Source organism: Polyodon spathula, chromosome 6, assembly GCF_017654505.1.
Source record: "Polyodon spathula isolate WHYD16114869_AA chromosome 6, ASM1765450v1, whole genome shotgun sequence".
Taxonomy (NCBI): Eukaryota; Metazoa; Chordata; class Actinopteri; order Acipenseriformes; family Polyodontidae; genus Polyodon; species Polyodon spathula.
Window position 1 is genome coordinate 61,887,409 of NC_054539.1, and position 21,739 is coordinate 61,909,147.

The window sequence follows — 21,739 nt, forward strand, 5'->3', positions numbered from 1 at the left end:
CTTTCCTTTACCCATCTCTCTCAATGACTCTGCAGTCACTAGTTTATATTACAGTTAGTCAGATGCTGGGATGCTTTTTTGACCACTTGCCAGAAAGGGTGGGACTGCAGTTCATAGAACACTCCCACAACTAACAAATAGACTGGCCCATATCCGTACTTAAAATGTCCAGGACTGAGGTGTTTTTTTATTTTTATTTTTTTTATTGAGATACGTACTTCCAGCTGGATTTTCAATATCTGTATGTGGGAACATATTAACAGCGTATACCTTTTCGCTTGGTAAATGCAAAGTTTGTACTAGTTTAATTAAATAATAAAATATAATATATATATATATATATATATATATATATATATATATATATATATATATATATATATATTATATATATAATATAAATCTCTAATTACTGAGATTTTAGAGAGGTTTTGTTGTGTTAATAAAAAGAGAAAGAAACACAGGTTTGCAAGTTTGCAATACTTTTTAAATATGAGTAAATTGGAGGTGGCTTGGCATAGGGAGAAGACACCTGAGAGCCTAAGGCATCTAGGCTGGTTCCGAGACTTCAAGTTTAACCTGGAAAACAAGTAATACTTTGTCATACACCTGCAAACCTTGTAAGGACCAGGGACATTGGTTATAGAATACATAGACATTGATAGTCTGGAATCATTGGCAGTCTGGAATAATGGCAGTCTACTCACTGATAAAGCTTGTATTCACGTGAGGCAAGCTCCCCTAGCATTATATTTCTTATAACATTAAGAAAATGAAGGAGATGCTCTAGCATACAGCTGAGGCTGAGGTTGTGATGAACACTAAACTTGTCATACTCAGCTGAGACTAGCATGGGAATGCGGAAAATACTGGTCATGAATCATACTTCAGAATCTATTTTAACGATCTTAAGACTAAGATAGCACATTACAGACTCTCTTTACTGTCAAAACATCCAGTCAAGCTTAGCAATAGCATTTTAAAAGATGTGTTTGGCATGAATACTTTTGAACAAAAAAGGGTAAATAAATTAATTTAATTAATTAATTAAATAGGTATTTTATTGCTTTTTCTTACCGAAAAAAAACAAAAAACAACTTTATATAATATGTAAGGGGCTGATTAAGTTTGAACCACACGTTTTATTGTGTTGCTTGTCCCGGACCCCCTTGTAAACAAGACCTCAGTTTCATGTGCTGACTTTGAAAATCTACCCTCTAGCTTCTTATGAGAAACAGGATCACGACACCAGACAAAGGCTGGACACAAGCTAGTTGTTCCCAAGTGATCTTCCAAACCACTCTGTAAGAATGAACACACTTGCATGAAGACAATGGCAAACACAAGCATTGTTTAAAGGTATGTTTTATCATTGGTTTATGAACACCATTAAAAAAAACACATTTTATATTGTACAATCTACTTCCGTCTTGCCAATACATATAATCTAAGTTTATAATGCATGTTTAAAGATTTCTAAACCTCTGTGTGTGTGTGTGTGTGTGTGTGAAAGGAAAGGGAACGCTAGCAAGCACATACAGTAAGTAACACTGTAGTCTCATAAATCTCGAATAGCATTGTGTTGCTTCCAGCGTGCATTAGAAAATACTTAGAAAGGCACATTATTGTTTAAAAGGTCACACCAACATTAATGGCCTTTTAAGGACCACCAGTAGGCCTGAATTTATAATACAGGTATATATATATATATATATATATATATATATATATATATATATATATATATATATATATATATATATATAGAGAGAGAGAGAGAGAGAGAGAGAGAGAGAGAGAGAGAGAGAGAGAGAGAGAGAGAGAGACTCGTAGTTGCAGTTTAACGCTTACCGATGCACTAGTAGCTGTTCAAATATAGTTTGTATATTATAGAACTGAGATTTGTTATAGTAGTTACCATGGAGACAAAGGCTCAGACTGGGAAGTTTCCACTGGGACATGCTGGGGACCTGACCAGTCGTGGTCACTGAAACCTGATTAAACATTTCTGCTGCTTCCCTTATTGACTGACATTCTTTCAACCAGCAAGTTGACTTTACCCCAAAGACACGGTTGAGATGAAATGACCAAATACTTGAAGTGATCATTTTGTCTAACAGATTTACTGAGCTTGGAAACTGAGCGCTTTCTTTAATGCAGACAGGTACCATGTTTTAAAATGAAAATGCATTACTTCAAATTAACGCCTCAATCGGATCAGTTTTTTAATAAACGCCGCCCTCAATAAAGAAACCTAAACTATTTTTTTTTCTACCCCTGATAAAAAATAACAAGCGACTGCAGCCTCAATCCACCATGTAATACAAACTAATGTACACACACCTTAGTAAGGTAATTGTATTTTATGGTAAGGTCCCGACAGACAACCCAAGTGAACTACTAACAGCACAGCAGTCTTAACGTCAGCCAACCCAGCAGGGGATAAAACAAGGGCTAAAAACTTAAACTCACTGTCAGGAACTTAGAGAGCTTTGCCGGTGAAGCGCTATCTGAAAGCTGGCCGAAGATATCTTCTTGTAGAGGGTTTACGTGTTTTGTTTTTTTATTCAATTGGAATTTTATTCAGTCCTGTACAATTATATAGAATAAAAAAAAAAAAAACGTGCTTACTATCTATGAGAAGATTTAGTTTCGGTTTCTCTTACAGATAAATTACAAACAAGCAGGTAAATTACAGTGAGAAAAAAATAATAACCGGGTATGATTAGTTTAACAGAAATCAAACCGATATTCAGAGCTAACATTTTTCGTTACGAAAAACAACTACATCACACGCAACTACCGTTCTCTGTCCTCTTCTTGTCCCGCCCCATAGCAACCAATACACACTCCTGATTCGCTGGTACAGTACTTCCCTGACATCCCAACTCCCATCTAATAGACTCTCGTTAACTGTTAGTAAATGTACTGTATACAAGCCCCAAAACACAAGAGTACGGTGCTGCAGCTCGGAGGCCCACACTCGCCGCTTCTAAAATGCCTTAAATCACCTAATAAAACATTGCAGCGTTTGTAAAGCATAGTATTATTAATAAAGGCCGCCCTCGTTTAAGGGCCGCAGTAATTTTGATCAATTTAAAATAAACGCTGCGGCTCCAAATTGAAATAATACGGTATTTGTTATATATAGCAGGTGTTTATTTCCATTTGAAACCTGTGACACTCATGGAAGTACAAGACAGGCATCAGTTAGCTATAATCACTTTAAAACAACCCTTAAGTTTTGTGAATAGTGTCCAATAAATCAAGTGGCTGGTCTCAACCTGAAAAGTCATGACTTCAATATGGCAGCTGAAACCAAAGTGAAGGGTGCCATTAGAGTTTCCCAAAATTCAAAGATCTTTCTCTATGTGTATGCTTAATAACAGCTCTCTTTTCATGTTGCACAGAGTGGAAATATGTTTCGTTACTCTCCTAAATGTTATTGAATCTGCATTCATGAAACTTTTTTATTGTTATTTTGGAGTTGCTGTCAGAACACATGCACCTAACTACATAGCAACTACTCCACACTACTACTAGGACAGGCCCTGGTACTCTCCCACCTAGACTACTGCAACTCCGTCCTGACCGGCCTCCCTGCCCCCGCCACCCATCCACTCCAGCTTATCCAGAACTCCGCTGCTCACATGGTGTTCTCTCTCCCTTGCTTCTTCCACGCTATTCCACTACTCCGCTCACTCCACCTGCTCCCGATCACCGGTCACATCCAGTTCAAGACTCTTGTACTTTCCTACCGATGCCTTGACCAGACTGCATCCATACCTCCATCTCCCTACACCCCCACCCGATCTCTCCACTCCACCTGCACTAGAAGACTGGCTGTACCTCCTCTATGCTCCCCTGTCTCAAGGGCCTGCTCATTCTCCACCCTCGCCCCGCTGTGGTGATATTCCTATGTATGTCAGGATTGCCCAGTCCCTGACCACCTTCTGCTGCCTCCTCAAGACACACCTCTTTAGACAACACCTGTAAAACTCAACTCTTCACCTCTGAACTATATAGCACTCTGCCTTTAATGCACTTTTTAACTTGTACTCATCTGCTCCCTATTTTACTGTATTTACACTTGTATCTAACCCTGATGTAACTATCAACACTGTTAACTGCTCCTGAACTGCCCCGATATCAAATCGTACTGTGTTTTGTATTTGCACGTCTTACTGAAGTCTTTGTATTTTGTATCTTGATCTTAATTGTACTGTAATTCTTGATTTCTTGATGTTTTTTTGTATACAACTGTAAGTTGCCCTGGGTAAGGGCGTCTGCTAAGAAATAAATAATAATAGTGCCGTATGTACCCACTTGCCAAGTTATCACTTTTTATAATTAACCGACTGTTTTATGTGTTTGTTTTTACAGCTGCAAACCGATGCAACAACCATAAATAACTGTTTTTCTAAAACCTCCAAATCCATTTCCCCTTAGTAGTACAAGAAAAGATCCCTTTGTGGTAAACTACCCCATTGTAGCAACTGAACATTTTCTGAATTATCATTTTTATATTGCACCCCAAAGCCAGTCTGCCTCATGTAGAAACATTTCTTAGTGTGGAAGCAGTCTGGCTGTAAAAGTGTAATATTCAGCAGTTTTGAATATACGTTCTGCAATGAGGCACCTTAACTCAACCTTGTCTTTTGTACTTTTACTATTTCATGGCTAGTGTAATGTTATTTATCATTAAAGTACCTGCTGTTGAAACAGCAGACATGCAAGCCGGAAGACAAGTCGTTCGCTTCACTGAAAGTGTAAAGTTGCAGTTTGACTGAAATGGTTCAGAAACCTTCATTTCCCACCATAACTTGTGCATATGTACAAACTTTTGGTTTCTTTTAAATCTATGTTTTTTCTAACCATGTAGCTCTCTGTGGATCTATTTAAAAGTAATACCTGCTCCATTATATAGTTATAATTTAAAGATCTTCCCTTAATCCCATTTTTCTCTCAACAACAGAACTTCAGAGCCTATTTAAAAAAAAAGATGTCTAGAAACAGATACATTTGTGAATTAAAATGATCAAACATTGAGCGATATTTAAATGTGACTGTACTGCCACATTGTCAGTGATGTATTAAATTACATTTCAATAATATTTGTTTCAATTAAAGTTAACTGAATGTGGTCCATGACCTACTTTATTAGGATGCAATATAAAAAAGAAAAGACATGCTATCATTGCATTAACGTATGCTACTGGAGAACAGTATAGTCTTGCTGCACAGGCAGATGCTGCTGGCTCTTCATTCCAGCAGCTCATTCATAGGAACACAGTGGGTCCGTTTTCACAGGTCTCTGCACAATATCTGTGTTCTGCAGGCTGCCCTCCTGTAGGCTGAGTTTCTCCTCCTTCAGTTCTCGAAAGGGGCGGGCATTGTGAGGATGAAAGGTGTGCTGGGTGTGGATCCCTGACATTAAGTTGTGTACATCAGTAATCCTGCACAGGGAGGAACACATTCTGTGTCATCTTACTGCCTAACAAGTTTAACAAGGTGGTATATGGTCCATCCAGATCTCACTCTAGTCAATTCTATACTGAAGACACTGAATGTGCCTTTATTGAGCAACCTGGAATCATTCTTGTGGCAGGGTGAAAACCCTTAATGTAAAGTGTGTGGGTGTTGGGAATATACGTTTGGCAGGGATGGGGTTAGTTTGTATCTCTGCCAGCAGTCGCAGGTGTGGCCTTTCTCCAGTTAGTGCTAAATAGTGCTAATTAGGGGGTGGCCACCTATATATTAAGCAACCAGAAATTATTTGTCTGGGAGAGGGAGCAGGTGCGTGTTTGTTGGGGGGTAGCGATGTTGTTTAAATATTATTTATTATTAAAGCTGTGTGTTGCTGTTTAGTTTGCAAAGTTCAATGAAGGCTCTGCCCAACCTAAACAGTTTTTGTTGTCTTTTGTTTGAAGTTTTTGTTTTGGCCCTTGTGTCTATTATTTTGTTATTTGTGTTTGTTATTAAAAGTGAGCTGAAGCGCTAAATTGCAGCTCTAAGCCTCTGAGTCATACTGTCGCTACCCTGCTAGTTCTGCTGTATCTAAAATTCAACATTAGATCATTGTTTTACTGCTTAAATGCCAAAGTCTATGCCTGGAGTTACTTCCTTTTCTAGGCTCTAATACCTTCAGCAACCAGGTGAAGTCTCCACCAACACAGGTCACAACAATATGGAAAATCTTGAGTTGTTTTATTTTATGTTCAGGTATTTTTGCTTCCAGGAAACACGGAGTGAGCTATTTGCTGCTTACATGGCTTTCCTTGCCACTCTAAGTTATCTTAAATACATACAATCAAACTAACTGGGGTTTTCCTGGGAAGCTTCGTCTTGTATGTTGTATAGAAATCGTGGTAATCAAAATGGAAGCTCAGAGTCTTACTAAAGACAGAGGTCCTAAAAGATCTTATTCTAACCAAACTAAGCAGGGTGCTCATTTGCATAGGACAGATGACAATTAACTCCTTTTTACCTCTGGAAATGCTATGTGCAAAAATCTTTAATGCAAATTTAACTGCTATAAATGAATACCGTGGTTAAATGCATGAAGCCTGTGTGTGTATGTGTTGCTGATTAACTGTATTTTATTGTTGTTGATTGGTCCTGGGCAGATAACTGTCTGTCTTAAACTGTTCTGGGAGTTGACAAGTTAATGCCACCCTGCTGAAAGGTGGTGCTCCCTCCTACCACACACCCATCTGTGAGAGAGATTACATTTCTGCACCAGTCTCCTTCCATCTACAAGCCAGATCTGAATGCATGCGATGGGCTGTGAGTTACTGAGCTTGACAGCTGGGCACAAAGCTTCTTCAATCCCTTCACCTCCCTGGGGTTCAGTTATTACTACGGGAGCAGCACTAGGGACAGGAGAGAGCAGGACAGCTTGAACATACAATGCACTAATACCAGATGTACACAGACACAACATGCTCCGGACAGACAAATTGCAGCATTTTGGACTCCTAAATAAAGTGGAAGAAAAAGAGACCTCTAGTGGCGTAACTATATGTAGTCAGAATTATTAAACGAAAGCTTCAGGGTTTTGTATACTTACAATGCCTGTTATAGCCCGACATTTGACCTTTGACCTTTTTTGGTCTCAGAATGCATATAAAATGACCTATCTGTTAGCTATTTTTAAACCCTTTCCTTAGCCCTACCTTAACTGTCTAAGTTAGTGGTACGCAGTGGTGCAGAGGTGTCAACTATTCGGGTGATGATATTATGTTTCTGAAAGCTATAGGAAAGCACACTAAGCTGATCAAAAGGATAACAAGCTGGAAGTCCAGAGATTCTTTTTTTGCTGGTGGGAATTTTAAATAAATTGTGCGTTCAGTATGCAGATTACAGGGAGAAAAAGACAGCGTGACATTAAATAACTCACACATTCAAACAACCAGGAGCACAAAGAAACCCGGACCAGTAAGGTACCTTGCCCCCCCAAATTAATAATGTGGACGCCCATGTATCTAACTAACAATGTAAAGAACAAAGAACCCTCAGAAAAGACAACAATATTTGTAGCTATATAAAATGAACATGAAACTAATCAGAATTATTGCTACTTTTATAATGATACAATTGTTTTATCCCTTTGCACTTGCTTCATGACAGGGCCTATACTGTAGCCAATAACTGTAAACAAAGTCAGCACAGGGATGAAAATAAGATACCTATTACATAGCAGTTTCACCCATGCCAGATTTTAATATGTGCTTGAATAGCCTAGGTAACAAGCTCAGGCGTGTGATTAAATTCTTAATAAAAGCAGGAACTGCTCAAACTGCTATGCAATGGTGTGTGAAGGCCAAAGTCCTGTGTGAACCTTAGTGTATTCTTGAAACTTGCAGATGTGTGTAAAACAAGTGTTTTTGTTGATAGATGGCTTAGCTATCCAGTGCATTATTCTAGTATTCTATATATATATTTTCAACACTGCTTTTTCCATCCAGCTGAAGGACTTGCAGTCTGAATTGTCCTGATATATATATATATATATATATATATATATATATATATATATATATTATATAATATTATTAGTATGTCCTATATATATATTGCAATTATTCACATTTATGTGTACCTTTTTATTATTTCTATATACTGTATTATATATTTATTATTTTCAATTTTTTTGTGAATTGTAGTATTACTCCTTGCCTTCATTTTAAAGCTTGATGTACTGTAGGCTATACTGTGATATTAAGGTTAGCACTTTATTTTTATTTTTATATTGGGGCCCATCCCTAGCGGTGGTGGAAACACATAGTCTTGTGCAGGGCTGCTTGATTTAATGTATAATATATATACTTTTTTTTTTTTTTTCCTACTCCAGGGCCCCCTTGGGGGCGTTTGGCCCCCAAGGAAATGTCCCCGTCCTCTCGATGGGCCTGCCTATTGCACCACATATCTTAAAGAACCATGAACCATGTCCTCTCCTTCCCAGTTTGTAGCCTCAACCTGTCAAAGGATTAAACTCCCTTCATGTTGGCATGTACACTTCATCCTTACTGTCCTCTACCTTTACCTCCATCCTCATCTGTGAATGCTTTGTCCAGTTCCAGCGACTGCTCCCTTTTTAAAGGAAACGAAACAAATACAATAAAAGAAGAAGACTCTCTTAAGGAGCCATGAATAAGTGATGCAGAAAAAAAAGCTTACTGCTGTACGAAGCCCAAAGAATGAGAATGAAATATTTATCATGTTTTCGAATGACTGGTACTGAGGACCAGCAACAAATACCTTTACAGAGAAGTTTGAGAAATACCATGAAGAATTACCCTGAAAAAACCTTAGCATAATAATCGGTAGCGATGGCAGGATTTGAAAAAAAATGAAAATCAATCAATTTATAAATAAAATAAATAAAAACAATGCAGTTACAAAACAGTGATTTATTTATTGTACAGTGATATTGTTATTATACAGGATAAAGGCTTGATATACTAAAACATTTTTTAGCTGGTGACACTAAAATAAATGATTTCAATTAGCGATGTATTAATGCTAGCCAACCCAGTGGCACTTCTATTGCAGGGTTCACATTGTGCCTTCTGAAGCTTTGGACAAGCTATTTTTGTACAGAAATGATACTGTTAGACATGCGTAAGAATTTCACACTGGCATTTTAATCAGAGACGCAGCATGACCACATTCATTAGGATAGGGCCACATGTCCTCAACTTCTTGGCTTTTAAACAGCAACAAACACAGTGCTGATTTTTTACTGATTGTCACCAAAACTTTCACGAGGCACAGAAGATAATGTCTGGTGCCTGATTAAAATGCTAGTTTGGATGTTTGACCCAGCATTACACAAAGCATCCCTCAAAAAAAATAAAAATAAAAATGCACGCAGTCCCCCATGGTGATGAGAATTATCAGTAGACAAGGTATGGTAACCCTTTGAGGGTATGAGCAGCAAGGATCTGAATGGCAGGTCCCAAAGACCTCTATCCATAGAATGTGAAAATACGTGTTTTTATCAACGTGGTGTCGAAGTGTGAAAAAGTGTCAGTGTGATCTATTCATACTGTATGGAATAACTTTATAACGAATGTCCAGCAAAATGCCATTAAATGGACAGGCTGTCATGATGCAGCAAGCTATAATTCATGCAAAAGATTCAAGAATGGCCAAGTTTCATCACAGTCAGATGACGAATTCTTAAGATATAGGTAACAAAGTATTTATGGGTGCCTCCACTATATACAGCATCAGTCTTCTGAGGTAGTCTTCCCTAACGGTGGTGATAAATTCATATATTACGTATTATTCATATTGGTGGTCATCATGAAAAATACAATGTATTTGCCCTCTCTTTATTGACTCCAAGAAGTGCTGATCTGCAGCATCTGTGTAGCTCCGGAGACCTCCATTATTCACTGTGAATCCATTCCTCCAGTTCCACAGCAACCTCTACCCGAAGAACAACCCCTCCACTATCTGTACAAAGATGACGTGTCCTACTAACAACACAGTAAAACATGTATCTGTGAAGAAGCAAGCACAGTACATGTCCTTTCTTCCTGGATCACCGTATTAGGATATTTAAGTGTGAATTAACTATTCTGTTTCAATTTAATCTGCAATGTTTTTTTGTTTTTTTTTATTGTGCAACACACACGTGGTATAAAGTATCCAGAGTATCTTTGAATAGCAGCTAGCCTTTAATTCTATTATAGCAATTTATATTATTGCCCTGTAACCTCTTTATGGATGTAGCTTGTTACTTTTATTGGTTCTTACTGCAGTTACTCAAACAGTGAGTTTAATTCACTATACTGAGGCCAAAGCACCATTAACAGAGGTGCAAAGAACAGCCAATTTCCTGATGGAATATCAGACAGGTAATGACTTACAATAATAAATGCATCAAGCACACTTTAGAATTAAAAAGCAAATACAATGTGCAAGGCTCTTCACAAAACTGAAAACATGCAAGTGAATAGAACTATACTTAGAAATATAACATATGCATTGAGAAAAGCTCATTATTTAAAAAGAAAGAAGATTTTGACATATGTTTCTGGGTAGCTTTCTATGTGAGGCTCCAAAAGGGTGCCAGGGCCAAAATTCATTATTTAATGTTTAATTGAGGCCCGTAAAATAAAAGTCATGCTGATCAATTAGCAATGTACTTAAATAAACTAAACTTAAAGGAGAAAAGTTTGGACGACAAGTCTTTTTCATGTCCTCAAATTGAATATTAGTTTATTTTAGTGTTTCTAAATTCAGCACTATTAACTGTATAGTATTAGCTAGGTATTGTAACTTGCACTGTTCTATTGAACTTCCCTTATAAGAGAGTATCATACTAAATTTGCACAAAACTTTTGATATTTACTGTGCTTTTGTATTTGCATTTACAATGGCTGACAGTTTTAGAATGCTTTACTACACTCTTCCAAGGTGTGTTAACCAAGGACTTACAGCATATAAAACACAGTCATACAAATGGCTTTAGTATTTGGTGGTAGGCAGTAACCTTATCAATGTCTAGCACTGCATCCTTAGTTTCTTACAGTAGATAGCCATATTATGTGAACAGTAGCTTCATGTTTTAATCTTTTAATTTTGGGTGGAGTGCCGGCAGTACTATTAGCGGTTTGGGGATAACTGAATTGACAATCTTGTTAAATACGAATATGTACAGTAAGCCTAACATACTAAATGTAAACAGCCCCGATTATGTACATGACATTCAAAACCAGTAAATATTAAAACCAGTAAACAGGTCCATTATTGACACTTTGAATTTGACTGTAGGTCAAGAACAACGTTTTTACAATGGACAACACACAGCACAAATTGAAGTTAGATATTCAGTAAAATAATTATTATTGTTACCAGTGGCCTTTTTTCTACAACAGCAATGGGCTCCCGAGGAAGTTTCTAGCTGACTGCATCTCCACTTGAAAATCATCCTGCTGCTGCTCACACTGACATCAGTGCTGCCAGCAGAGAAAGAGGGGATATGTTTCACACCGACTTGCACACACTGGACAAATGTCATACTGCAGGTCTGTAGAAGAGACAACAAAATAAATAAATAAATAAATAAATCATACTGTGCACAGTGTAGAAGACAATTTGCACACAGTCAAAGAAGCCTCGCATCACAAATGGGCTATATTTCAGGACATACATTTTCACTACTGCTCTACTGAACAATGTGTCCTTACACTTGAAAGTGGTCTAAATCATTTTTTACAGTTTTGAGAAAATTAAGGACAAAGTTTAATGACTCCTGAAAAATCAGAACAGACCTTCAAGATCGATTGTTAAAATGAAAATAATTAAACATTTATATATTTTTTGGCCACAAATAACATAGTCCACTTTTATTCTAATCATTTTTTTATTCCCATGTAATATAAAGAATGGTTTATGATCAAACATTCCAAAGAAATTCTGAATAATAATAATATTCTAACAGTTTCATTTTAGTAAATATCTCAAATGCAACCAAAACATATTTAAGTAAAGATAAAAATCACAACAGCTCTCTTACTCAACAGTTTAGTCTAAAAAGTCCATTTCTACTGTAAAACAAAAAAAAATCCCTCTTTTGGGGTTTGCTTTAAAACAAGTATTTCCAGTCTTTCAATTTTACTTCCAATTTGTTTCTTTAAACTAACGATATTTATCTATTAATAGATCTTGCACCAGAATGGATTCATTTACAGCCTTTAGAATATCACTATCTGAAATTTTAATTCAAACGTCCCACTCTAGGGCTCATCATTGAAATTGCATTCTTCTGACTCATTTGGTGCATAATCTGGATGAAATTCCTGGCTGCAACCATTACCATCTACTGGTAGAACTTGAGATACACTGGCGGGTGAAGGAGTCCAAGAAGATCTGGTTTCTTCAGTGCTTTGTTTGGTCACCCAGATCGGTACAGCTTCTCCATGGCTGGTTTTGTTGAGCTAGACCTTCCTCTTGTTTTTCCTGTTTTAGGGTACACTTGAATTCCATAGTTATGGGATTTCCACTCTTAAACTGTAGCCGCTGGATTTCTAGCTATTTAACTCTCATTCCTTCTGCATTTTTCTTCCTGTGGACTGCTTTACAGTGAGCCCAATCTTGCAAACTAACAAACTGCGCAAATTTGTCCTGCCCTGGTCATCATGCAGCATATGACATAGATAATTCAGCATGTCTCGGTCGAGACAATACCTGGACACAATTTGTTCTTTGCTTAGCTCCTCGTATGTGTGCCAGGTCCAGTATATCCTTTCAGCATACCTTCGCCTATGTCTGGGTTAATGTTGCTGGGTGTACTGTGCATCATCATTATCCAGATGTCGACAGACACACTGCATGCTGCCCAGCCCACGTTGCCCATTTTATTTTATTTTTGAGTACTGGAATGATGATGTGCATGATGAGTTAACTCGTTCCTTTTATAGTCTTAATTTTTGCCTAGTCACAAAACTGGTTTTGTGCTTGGCACATACTTTCGAATCTCAGAAGTGTCAGAAGTGTGGACGTTGTAATATAGAAATGCTTTGTGATATGTTTTGGTGTGTAGACATTACAATACAGTACTCAGAACAGGAGTTGAAAACGACTGTCAATACTGCTGTACTGTATACAATTTCTGAGGCTTGTTAATTGGTTGATCATGGAGCGAGACGTGATCAGATGTCGGTCAAGCAGTATTCGATATGCACACCTTATGATAAAATGCACACCTTATGATAAAATGCACATTGTGCTTTTAAGAAACAAGGCCATAATGTTCATGTTAAGAAGCACTATGTCTTCCGGGGTCACGGGCTACATATTTGTGAGGTTGCATGGTTGGATATTTCGTATTAAGCCCCACAGTCCATTGTGCTGCTAGGAACTGTAACCAAACTATTTTAATTGTGTTTAATATTTTAAGCCTGATTAAACATGAAATGGTCCTTTAGTGTGGACACTTTGAGCTAGATTAAACTGTTTTTGTGTATGTTCGAGTTCGGGTTATGTAGAGTGGACAGGGCATCAGTCTTGTATGGTGTGTTACTTTGCATTACATTTAAGCTGTTTTAATATTAAAATAAAATTCACAAGTCTAATTATCTGTCTAATTTGGTCTAACTTTAAATGAATGTTATTTGTCCTATTTGTTCAACTTCATTCTTTTCACTGTATTAATCTGCCTTTATTTTGCGCAGTCTGTCTCTTTCTCCCTAGGCTGTTGAATATACCATACAGTATATTTGTATTATCTACCTATCTATCTATATATATTGTGGGCGGGTAGGTGCACACGAAGACAACAGACAGTAGTTTCCAAAACAAAGCAAGTCTTTATTCCAGTATTCTATGCAGCTGGCTCTTATATTGCAATGTCCAAAAGAAAATAAACAGTTCAAACAAGGTTTCAAACAAAAACCAAACCACCAAAGCAAAATTGCTGATGTAAACCAACCGGACCAATAACCCCATCCAGTTGGTGAATAGGTAATTCCACCTGGGTTTTGGGTTTCTTCTTTAGGAACCCTTCTCCTACCCTTATTCCGCAGTCCAGTCCCTTTGCGAATCTCAGCAGGGGACAGGCCGTTCCTCATAGCCCCTGCAGAGAACAGGGAATTGCAGATGCAAAGGACCACCACGTTATCCCGTTCCGATCTTATTGTAGATAATCCTCAGAAGTTCTCAGGCAGGCAAACAAAACAAACAACCCAACAGACTAGCGGCACATGCTCCCTTTTACCAGCCAGGCATTTGGCCGTTACAGGCTACAGGTGTGGGCCAATTAAGGCCAATGATAGTCTAACAATAGTCAAACCCTAATTGCCTACCTAACCACACCTGCAGCCTGTCGGTCCGTTAACTCCTTGACATCATGGCAGGCATGTATGCTGCCCACAGGTCCATCTGATCATTCCTGGCAACCTCTGTGGGCTCATACCAAGCCTGCCATGAATGACTCCTGGTGGTAAACTTGTGAGCTGGCTCACAATATATATATATATATATATATATATATATATATATATATATATATATATAGATATATAATTATATATTAGAACATACTATCGGTGTCCGAAAGCCAGCCAGGCCAGGCTTTTTTTTTTCTAGGTGTTTTTAAATTACTATTTTTTTACTGTTTGTTTGTAGGTGATCAGTCCTTTATTAGGTCTATATAAATTATCTGCTGTTTCTTGAAAAAAAAAAAGAAACTACTCCATTGTTAATTACAGTGTTTTTTTTGTTTTTTGGGTTTTTTTGGGGGCTTTTATTTAAGACTTCAGGCCTTATTTTTTCCTGTTCTTGGTCTTTGGACTTGGGATTGATTTAGATTCTGGGACAACTTAAACTTAAATAAATACACATTTACATTTGGTGTGTTTTTTTTTTGGTATATTTTAAGTTAATCAAAAAAAGAAGACAGTATCATTTTTTTGCTTGCTAATAGTTTTGCTACAGTGGAGGAAGTGCAGAAACTGCAGATCAAAAGGTTGGGACCCAGCAGACCTCTAATAAAATGAGTGCAGGTGAATAGTGACAGAGGACGGGCACACACTCGAACCTTTAGTCGTGCTATAAGCTTCGGCCATGGGGTTGTGCAAGTGAAAACAGCAATGCACTGTTTTACTTTCCTTTTTGCTAAGGCTCGGGTGACACTGATGCAGCATGGTCAAGAACTGGAATTACAGACCTGTCTCTCCTCTAAATAAAAAAAACATGAGAACTCAAGAGTTCATAAGACATGTGAAATGCGTTTAGGTGTGTTAGGGAGAGTGAATATTGCTGTCTAGCTTAGCACTGCTTACCAAAATGCCATAAAGAAGCAATATGAAGACGTGTCTAAAAACCGACAAATACTTAAATGCATCATAAACTTCTGTGAAGCTTTTGAATTGGCTTTACGAGGGCATGATGAATCATCAATATTTTCCAATCCTGGTGTGTTTCTTGAGATTTAGTTTCAAAGCTTGATCCAGCAATGGAAACACAGTTGAGGAAGGCTACAGACGTTAAAGGCACCTCTGAGACAGTTCAAAATTGACTTCTAGGCTGCATGTTAGCGGTCTGCATGGAAAATATTGTGAAAGAACTGAAACAGACTGATTGTCGTTATTCAAGTTGATGAAACCAAAGTGTACTAGTTTTTAGGTACATTGTTCCCAAAACTGGATGTTTTGTTGAGCAATTTTTTGGAGTTGCAACATAGAAATGCTGAAGCTTTTTTCACTGCCATTATGCAACAGATAGATGCCATATTCACAGAAAAGTGAATAGCCTAAAATGGCTCTAGTGTAATGCGTTGCGTAAGACTGGTGGGGTCCAGAAGTTTGTAAGGGAAAAATAGCCAAATGCACAATATGTCCATTGCTATGGCCATGAACTAAATATAACAATGGGACAAGCAGTGAGTCAAGTTTCAGGGGCTCAAAGTTTCAGACCCTCTCTGTTTTTTCAACTTTTTTCTCTTGCTTGCCAAAGAAAACTGCTGTTTTGGATCAAGTTGTAAAGAAAAGACTACCAATTGATCCTCAAACAAAGTGGAATTTTGGTAGTGGAGCAGTGAGGACAGTGTTTAAACAAAGCAATCACTTGTGTTTTCAAACAATTAGTGATTCAGGAGACTTTGACAGTGTCACAGTTAGAGAGGTTTATGGTTTTGCCATAGCCTCAAGAGTGTTTCTGTACTTTGTGTAATTGTTCCTAAAGGTAATGATGAAGGCTGATATTTTATGAGACACTCCAGGCAAGGAATATTACATCTGTTGATGGAAATGAAGCGGTAACTCAATTTGTTCAATACTTGTTCCTAAAGATAATGATGAAGGTGGATATTTTATATGAGAACCTCCAGGCAAGGAATATTACATCTGTTGATGCAAATGAAGCGGTAACTCAATTTGTTCAAAGCATTCAGGACATCCGAGCATCTGTTAGAACACAAGAATCCAGCCTCCCTGAGAACCTGCCTCCAATGCCAACAAGACGATGGGGCCCAAATATCACAGATTATGACAAAGCTGACTGGCAAATTTGTGACATCATCATCTCTCACACAAAGGAATGATTTGCCTTCAGAAAGCACCTTGTCTCTGCAAAATTGCTGCAGAGTGACCGTTTTGATGACTATCAGGTAGCTTTCCTGGACAGATGTACTAGAACAGGGGTTTTCACTCTTTTTTTAAAGTGTACCCCTTCTGTCAGGTTTCAGCTAAAGTGCCCTTTACAATTTCCGCTCACTGTACCAGTTGCAATAAAAGGTAGAATAATCACATTAACACATTTCCTTTTTTCTCCACGTTTATTTAATATATAATTGATCACAACGGTCTGAGACTGACAAACTGCTGGTTTAAATACCAACCAGGAGGCTTCATTCTTAAAACTTAATTACATGTCTTTGGATGCACAGAATGAAACCACAGTATTTAGGAATCTTTTTAGAAACACTTATTTGCTTTATATTTTGGCAGTCATTATAAATAACAAAAAAATAGTCATGTTTAGTCAAGTTTGCTGGAATCATGTCCTGTAAAAGTTTATCACGTTACCATTTACTTCCACCTAAGCATGTGTGCCACTTAAAATGTTTTCAGTATCAAAAACATCAAACTCAAGATAAAACTGTAATAACTAACAATGACTTTTTAAATGCCAGCATAAAAATGATCCAAATGTACTCTGTATAACTTTGTCACTTTGCACTTCCTGTAGACTTGTGTTTTTTTTTCCTTCGTTTTTCTTTTGCAAGTAAGAAACGTATCCATTTCAAACCCCAAAAACATATACACCGACCTATATTGCTGTTACTAAAATGTAGCCGCGGTAATAAATAAAACAAAAACCGTCAGACTGTGAGAATTGTTGTGATTATCATTTATGTTTATCGGAGCATTTATACTTATAAAAAATTCAGAAACACAGCGCTTTACTGACACAAGTTGAAAACAGCAATGATCACAAGCAGCACTGAACGCTCTCAATAGGCATAATCGACAGACGCCTGCTTCACCTCTCCATCAGAGTGGAAAGCCACGCAATCGAAATCGCGCATGCGTACACGTGGAAAATATGGACGTCATAGATTCTGTGTTTTTTCATCCGCAGTTCACTTTGAGCTTCTACAAAGATTAAATAATTATACACAGTGGTTTAGAGAATATATAATACCATGAAATCAATTCAAGATCATTATTTACTTTTACTTTCATTTTTATGTGTGTATTTCTGAGTCGTCCGGCGTACTACGAGCATAACCCAATGCCACTGTACACATACGCCCGGTTCCCTGAAAAGAGAAAGACAACCATTACCGAATGGGAAGAGCCTCTATGACCGTCAATCTCTGAACAAATCTACAAAAGCTGCCCTATCAGGGCCCTGGTGTGAGGTGGGAAGTCCCGCCCACCTCCTGTGGAAGAGGGTTTTCCTCACAGTAGCACATGGCCATTTTCTTTCGAAAACAGAGGTCAGCTGGGGACACGACCTCAAAGGGTAATGGTTGTCATTCTCTTTTCAGGGAATCAGGGTTATGGTAATAACCTAATGTTCCCTTTCAATTCGAATGATAACCATTGCCGAATGGGAAAGCTGTACCAAAGCTGTCGTGGCTCCAGATTACTGACAGTACAGCCCACGGCGATAGCAACTGAGCCCACATGACGCCTAAGGGCATGTCGCCTGCAAAACTCTAGAGCCCAGAGAGGGTCTCGTTTGGTTTGTCACATCAAGGTGGTAAAAACGCACAAATGTCTGACTACCTGTCCATGTAGCAGCATTGCATAACTCATCTAAGGAGGCGCCATGAAGGAAAGCCCACGAAGTTGCCTGGCCCTTGGTAGAATGGGCCATAATGTCCCCTGGTAACGGGGAGTCCGTCTGTTCATACACCAAGCGTATCGCATCTGTCACCCAGTGCGCTAGACGATTTTTCTATAGGGCCTGACCTCTAGAGCGGGACCCGTAGCAGACAAGCAGCTGGTTGGACTGTCTTGTGGGGGAGGTCTGAATGTTTCCAAAACCACTGATTGGTTAATATGGAATGAGGATACCACCTTTCGCAAAAAGGATGGATTTGTTCTTAATGTTACCCACGGGTCACTTCCAGTGAAAGCCATACATGTGTCATCGATGGACAGTGCATGAAGCTCACTTACTCATCTGGCAGACGTAATGGCTATTAAAAATATCACTTTTAATGAAACAGGGCGTAGTTCTGCTGACGCCATGGGCTCAAATGGGGGACTCATAAGGGCCCGCAGTACCAGTTCTAGATCCCACTTGGGGACCACACTTTTCATGGGAGGACGAAGCCTCCAAGCCCCTTTAAGAAACTGCACTGCCAGGAAATGTGCCCCAGGGGACACCGAGTCAATTTTGTCATGGCACACTGATATTGCTGCCAGTAATACCTTAAAAGTGGACGCTGATTTTCCTGCGTCAGACAGGTGTTGTAAGAAGGTAATCTCGTCTCAATCGGGCAAGTCACTGGATCGTGACCTTTGGCAAGGCACCAGTCTTGGAAAACTTTCCATTTATATGAGTACTGGACTCTATTGCTCGGCGCCCTAGCAGACTGTAGTGTTTATACTACTGCATCTGGCAATCCTCATCTGAATAAACGGCTCCGTTCAATGACCAGACCCAGAGTTGGAGCTGGGCTGGGTTCGGGTGCCATAATAGCCCCTCTGCTTGGCTGAGGAGGTCCTTGCGCAGCGGGAGCTGCCACGGCTGATCCGACAACATGTCGGAGAGGAGAGCAAACCAGGGATATCTCAGCCATCTGGATGCAACCAGCAGAACCTGTGCTCTCTCCACCCTGATCCTCTCTTGTGTCAGGGGTATTAATGGTAGCGGAGGGAACGCATACAAGAGCCCCTGTGGCCAGGGGTGACCTAGCGCGTCTACTCCCAGGGGGCCCCCATCTCTCTCCATGCAGAACCATAGGGGGCAATGAGTGGACTCGGCTGTGGCAAAGAGGTTGACTCGTGCAGGTTGAAACCTCTCCCAAATCTGTTCCACCACTTGAGGATGCAGCCTCCACTCCGAGCTGTCTGGAGCTCCTCTGGACAGGAGGTCTGCTGCCTTGTTGTCCACACCGGGGAGGTGAACTGCCCTGATGGAACACAAGTTTCTGTGCATCCAGGACAGGAGTCTGTGTGCTACGTGGTGAAAGCCCGGTGAGCACAGGCTACCTTGGTGATTTATGTAGGCTACCACTGTGGCATTGTCTGTCCGGACCAGCACATGTTTGTGCGCTAATTGCTGGCGAAAATGTGATAACACCAGGCTCACTGATTGCAGCTCTTGCTTTATGTGCGCTTACTGCCAATGTCCCTTCCACTAACCTTTCTGTGAGGGGATCCGAGGGGAGATCCGAGGCGCAGATTGCCGGGACGGAGCCACCACTCCAGTGTCTTCTGGCATTGTCTGGACACACGCACCAGCCGGTACCAATCTCGGACCGGGTGCACCTTGAACGTATTCACCCAGGCTTGAAGCAGGCGTATTCTCAGCAGCCCTAGTGGAAGGATTCTCGAGGCAGCCATCAGCCCCAACAACATTTGATAGAGTTTGACCTGTAGTAGAGCATCCTTTCTGAATAGGGAGAGTGTGGTCTCCAATGACCAAATCCTGTCTGTCGACAGTGAGGCAAGCATGCTCACAGAGTTCAGTTTTATCCCCAGGAACACTGTGGACTGAGACGGTACGAAGTTGCTCTTCTGTTGATGTATTGAGAGCCCTAACTTCGCCACATGATCTATTACCTGTTTTGTGTGCTTTTGACTGCACGCAAACTAACCAGTCATCCAGATCCAGTTTTCTGAATACCCCACAGCCTGGATCCAGTGCTGTATCCATGCACTTTGAAAATGTGCGGGGTGCCAGCGAGAGGCCAAATGGCAGCACGCAGAATTCATACGCATTGCCTTGAAAGGCGAAGCACAAATATTTTCTGTGCGCGGGACGGATTGGAACGTGAAAATAGACTCTTGCAGGTCGATCAATGTGAACCAGTCGCCCGTTTGGATGAACTGGAGGATATGCTGTGCTGTCAACATGTTGAACTTCCTCTGTTTGAGGAACAAGTTGAGGACCCTGAGGTCCATAATTGGTCTGAAACCGCCATCCCTTTTGGGCACCAGGAAGTACCTGGAGTAAAAGCTGCATAGGGCATCGCTTGGACTTACCAAGCATACAGCGTTCTTCCTTCGAGGATTGGCAATCTTCTGTTCAAGGAGTATTGACCTCGCTGGTTCGACGGTGGTGAGGAGCACACCCTTAAAGGGTGGCAGACCTATGTGGAATTGTAGAGTGTATCCGTGTCTCATAGTTGATAGCACCCAGGAGTCCTGGGTGCAGCCTTGCCATGGGTCATTGCCGTTGGTCAGTCTGGTTGTGGGTGGGTTTGGTGGCAGCCAGGGCCCCTCAGGGGCAGTCTCCCTTGGGCTTGGGAGGGGGCGGTCTTTCTTAAGCCCTGGCTTTGGTCTCCAGCCAGAGAAGCGGTTACCTCTGGCCTGTGGTGGTCCCCTGCCGCTGGCCCTGCCTCTGCCTCTGCCTGTTTGTCTACTCTGGGGTGGAGGGCGATGATCAGACCCTTTTACCCCAGCAGATTGTGCATGCCATCTGACTGTAAGCTGGAAGGCGCGAAAACTTTGAGGCAACCTCCGTGGCCTTGTGGGACCTCTCAAGGCTCACATCAATGTTCACCCCGAAAGTCTGCCCCAGTGTAATGGGGGCATCCAGCAGCGCCACCTTCTCGGTCTCTACAACCTTGGCTTGAGTCAGCCACAAATGCCGGCAAGCGGCCCCCATCACCGCCAGAGACTTCTCTGATGCCTGAACTAACTCCCCTATTAGGTTAGTCATCGCCTTAGCCACCGCCTGAAGCTCCCCTGTGTCTGCCTCCGTGGCTCTGTCGTGCAGCCTCTCCACCAACTGGCTCTGGTAGAGTACCAGTATAGCCATCGCGTTCGTTGTTCTGCAAGGCTTTGACGGGCAGATTGGGTCCTTATCCCCCTTGGTAAAGGTGGAACCTTGCACCAGCACCGTGGCCATGTCCCTGATGGTGGGGAATACACCTAGGCCTGCTTCTTGGGCTCCTGCAATGTGCAGCAGAGACTCTGCTGTTCTCGAGGCTGAGGGTGCAGATGCTGGGTTGCCCCAGGAGGAGTGCACCAAATCGAGGAAGTCCTGGCATAAGGGGAGGGCGTGCTGTGGATGCCCTCTCTACTGGAGGAAGCAGTTCCCC

At 40.3% G+C, this 21,739-nt stretch overlaps 1 protein-coding gene across 1 annotated transcript; it reads right to left on the reverse strand.

The window, feature by feature from the left end:
• Window positions 1–5,275: 5,275 nt before the first annotated feature.
• ubxn2a (UBX domain protein 2A) lies at window positions 5,276–21,357 on the reverse strand. The gene is given in 6 exon segments (XM_041253871.1): window positions 5,276–5,394; window positions 5,397–5,427; window positions 6,710–6,872; window positions 8,349–8,592; window positions 9,822–9,936; window positions 21,244–21,357. Coding segments are annotated over 6 exon segments (786 nt in total).
• Window positions 21,358–21,739: the final 382 nt, after the last annotated feature.